This window comes from Monoraphidium neglectum (assembly GCF_000611645.1).
Source record: "Monoraphidium neglectum strain SAG 48.87 unplaced genomic scaffold scaffold00738, whole genome shotgun sequence".
NCBI classification, from domain to species: Eukaryota; Viridiplantae; Chlorophyta; class Chlorophyceae; order Sphaeropleales; family Selenastraceae; genus Monoraphidium; species Monoraphidium neglectum.
Genome location: NW_014012890.1, coordinates 1 through 4,102, shown reverse-complemented (window position 1 = coordinate 4,102; position 4,102 = coordinate 1). Strand labels below are relative to the sequence as shown.

Here is a 4,102-nt window from a genome sequence, read left to right as displayed (position 1 = left end):
CCGCCGCACCGCCTCACGGAGGCGGGCAACGGCGTCGCGGCGCTCGGCCCGGCGGCGGCGGCGGTGGCGGGGACGTCGCAGCGCGGGGTGCGGCGGCTGACGGAGGCGGGCAACGGCGTGGCTGCGCCTGAGCGCGCGCTCCGGGGGCAGCTGCAGCCGCAGCACCAGCCACACGCGCAACACCAGCCGCAGGTGGCGGCCGCGCCGACGCGTCAGTCCCTTGGCAGCCGCAGCGCCTGCGCGAGCCCTCAGCTGTCCCAGCGCAGCTCGTCGGACGGCTGCCCCTTCCAGGACACGGCGCCCCGCGGCGCGGACAGCCCGCGCGGCCTGGCATCCACCTCCCTGACCAACTTGAAGCTGCCGCGGCTGGCGCAGCACGGGGGCATACAGGGGGCGGGCGCGCGCAAGGGCCCTCTCGGCCGCGGCCTGGCGGCCGCGCGCGCGCGGTCGCCTCATGACAGCTTTGGTTCGTCCGCAGAGACGCTGGTCGGCGCGGCCGGCGCGGCCCGCAAGTCGGCGGCGGCGGCGGGCGCGCAGCAGCTGGCGCTGGCGGCGGGCGGGGGGGCCGACGCGGGCGCGGCCGCGCAGCAGTGGCTGTCTGGAGACAGCCGGGAGCAGCTGCACCAGCAGCAGGCTGCGGCGGGCTCGGACGATGTGCGCGCTTCGGGGCAGTCCCAGTGGTCAAACGTGCCGCTGGACGACACCGATGCGCGCGCATCTGTGGCGCAACGGGCGGCCTGTCCTGTTGAGCAGCAGTGATGGGGCCGCCCAGCTTCTGGAGGCGACCTGTGTGGGCCAAACCGCGACCGCCGCAGGGTATCGGGGCGCCGCGCTGCAGCGCGCGGCGCCCGCGGTGCGTGTCATATCCTCATATGTGTATTGGGCATGCGCAGCTCTGACTACTTTATACCTTCCTGATATCTGGTGTGCTGGATTGGGCTGCGCGGGTCAGCCGCACGCATGTACACATGGCGCGTGTGTTGGTGTTAGCAGGTATAGGGCAGGGCAGCAACACGGCGCGGCGCTGCTTCTGACAAAAGCAACAGGTAGAGACACATCCCGCGCAGCACAGCCAATCATTTTGGGCCGCGTTGCCCCACATCAGAGTAATCCGGCTGTTTTCTGTGAGTTGCGGTCATGACAGGTGTCTGAGACCAGGCAATCCAGCACCGCTTGGGAGGACAACAAAGTTTTGCAGCTGGAGCGTTCATTAGCTCAGACCACAAGAAAGCAGTTCTGGCAGCTGAGGAAACGTTTGTGGGGTGGCGTTTCGACCGACGGAGGGATGGTGAAGAGGGGCCCAGCAAAGCCGTACAGACTGGTCAAACATTGACTTTTTCAAGAGGGGCAGCTGGTATGGTGCACCGCTTGTTGGCGGCAGACGAGATCGGAACTGACAGCCTGTATGCAGTAGTGACTTCCTGCAGCCAGCATGAACGCGGCCAAGCCCTGCAGCTCTACCAAACTCAAACTGGCCACCTGTGCCGGCCGGACGGCCTGGCGGATTCAAGCAGTCCCGCCGTGGTAAAGCGGATGCAGACCACAGTATTGATTGTTGAGTAACACAGTCGTAAGCTCTGCTGTGTGGTCGCTCAACACACCAGATCACTGAGGCAATTTTGTCCGAGCAACTCCCATTGGTTCTAGGGGTTTTTCGGTGGCTTGCATCGGTCTTTTGGTGCAGGTTTCAATCACACGCAGCCGTGCTAGCATCAAACCGCGGTGGCTGCTGCTGCAGCACAGACTCGAGGGGGCCTTTGAGCCCTGCTCGAGGCCCGATAACATCCTGTATTGCTGGCCTATATCCTACGATATCCCGCAGCCTCCGAGCTGCAGTGGATCTCAAGCACCGCCAGCTATACGATCAGGCAAGCCCGAAGCAGCGAAGACCGCAGCCTCTGAGCTGCTAGTCGGTCCTGATTGAATCATAGGAAGGGGTGATACGCTGCTCAGTGTGCCGTGGGCTTGAGCAAGACCCACTCAATGCAGCGGCCGCCGCCTTGAGTGCTGCGTTGGCGAGGCAATAGATTTTGCGTCGCCCATCACGTCGCCGCGGCCCAGCAGCCGACCAGTCCCATTTACCGCTCTCAGCATCCGCGTCATCCGTCCGCCCTGCACCGCAGCTCGTCGCGGGCAGGCGGGCCCGGTTAGCCTGTAGCGCCTTGCCTGCAGCTGTGTCAGCAGCGGCGTCGAGGGCGGCAGGATGGCGCCCAATGTGGATCAGGATGACTCGCGGGTGGTCGTGGACAACACCCCTGTGAGTCCACGCCGCGACATGCTATGCCAATGGCGACTTTGCATGGCGCCGCATGGCGTCATCAGCCGTACTGCATTGATGTGAAGCGGCCTGGGAGGCCGGGGTCCAAAAGCAGCGGCCGCTGTCGGAAGACCTGCGCATGCGGTGCCTCGTGGCACTATCAACAGTGTGCACCCCGCCTTGGGCAGGACCTCACACCCGCGCGGCCGCGGCAGCCATCGGCAGCAGCCGCCCCAGCCGCAGCTTCAGGCGCGCAGCGGCCCCGCCCTCGCGGGCCACCAGCCCCTACACACGCACCCCTGCCCTCGCGCCCCCGCCCACCCCTGACCTCACCTCGCCCCTCCCGTCCCCCTTGCCCCACGCACGCCGACCCCCAAACTTCCGTTCCCCAGTTCCCCGACCCCAAGCTGTACTTCAAGGTGTTTGACTCAGAGCGGGACGAGCCAGAGACCAAGTACAGGGAGGATGTCAACAAGCTCTACGACAGGTGGGAGGTCACAACCGCCGGCGGGGGGTTACTTTTGAGGGCCGTTGGCTGCGGTCGGAGGGGGGCGGCCGGCGGCTGGCTGTCGCGCCGATGGTGGCGGCAGATGCGCTGCCGCCTGTGGGGCGTCACCCCTGGTGGGGAGGGCTGGCGCGTTTCCAAGCGCACAGGGTCAAGAGGGCCTGGCACATTTTCGACTGCATGGGGTCAAATGGGGTGCCCGCACTGGCGTGGCCCCTGGAGGGGGCCAAGTGGGCAGGCGGGCCTGCCGCGGCCCCTCGCGCCCCGCGGCCCTCTCTCCCGCTGGTCTGTCATGGTCGCGGGATCGACGGTGCGCCGCGTGGTGCCCCCTCCTCACCACCCAACGCTCGCGATACACCCGCCCCAACAACACACAAATCAGCACGCCCCCTTCATTCGCCTGACGCATGTCCCTCCGGCTTCTATCCCAAACCCTCCCCCCCCCCCCCAAAAAAAGGTGGCTCAAGAAGCACGGCCGCAAGTGGCCTGACAACGGCCTCAACACAGAGGACCTTGTCTGGCTGTATGAGGAGGCATACAAAGACGAGGCGGCCCAGGAGGAGGCCGCAGAGCGCGCCGTCCCCGGCGGCCCCGGCGGCCGCCGCGGCGGGCGCGGGCGGCGGGGGCAGGTGGCGTTGGAGGTCCCGCGGATCGTAAATCAGGAGAGGGAGGACATCCCCGGGGAGCTGATGGAGTCGAGCGGCGAGGCGCTGGAGGCGGCCGTGGAGGGGCTGCCCGCGGACCCCAAGGCGCGCGCGGCGGCGGTCGCGCGCGCCAAGCGCGAGGTGGAGAACGCGACGTGGGTGACGGACGAGTTTGAGTCGAGCGAGTACGAGCGCGGCAACCTGGAGGCGGTGCACGACATGTACCTGTGGGACAGGGAGGGCAAGACGACCATCATGCCCGAGGGTGGGTTGGCTGTGTGTGTTTGTGTGTGTGGGGGGGAGCATGTGCTCAACACAACATATTCGGCGAGGGGGGCGTTCCGGGCTTGGGGAGGAGTGCGGGGGTGCAAAGGTGCTGGTGATTAAGAGAAGCAGGGGTCTGCTTGGAGGGGGCGGGACGGTTGGGCGTGACCAGGGGCCGCGCAGCTGCTGGCGGTGGGGGGATTGGGTTCTGGTACAGGCATCCTCGGCGGACGCTCACGCCATGGCGCCTGTCGCGGAGCCCTCCCGTCCGGGCTTGTTCCGGCGCACAGCGACCGGGCCCCACCCCACCTGCGTCGCATCCAGTTGCACCACTCCCCTGCTTCTCATTCTCCCTGCGACCCACCATCCCTGTTCCCCCCACGATGTGCCTCCTTGACACCCCATCCCCCCTCCCCCAACGTCCCCCCCCCC

The 4,102-nt window shown here is 67.2% G+C and overlaps 2 protein-coding genes across 2 annotated transcripts in view; both read left to right on the top strand.

Moving 5' to 3' along the window:
- MNEG_5071 (hypothetical protein) overlaps positions 1-759 on the top strand; it is a gene marked incomplete at both ends in the record, with an annotated part of 4,434 nt that extends 3,675 nt beyond the window's left edge. Inside the window, one exon of the mRNA XM_014046451.1 lies at positions 267-759. Coding sequence (XP_013901905.1) covers positions 267-759 — 493 coding nt within the window. The remainder of the gene's footprint in view (positions 1-266) is intronic.
- A 1,444-nt stretch (positions 760-2,203) lies between these two features.
- On the top strand, positions 2,204-3,793 carry MNEG_5070 (hypothetical protein; the record flags this gene model as incomplete). Its single annotated transcript, XM_014046450.1, has 5 exons — positions 2,204-2,257; positions 2,650-2,744; positions 2,912-2,992; positions 3,220-3,671; positions 3,780-3,793. 5 exons carry the CDS (start codon positions 2,204-2,206, stop codon positions 3,791-3,793), a joined length of 696 nt encoding a protein of 231 aa, XP_013901904.1.
- Between the last annotated feature and the right edge of the window lie 309 nt (positions 3,794-4,102).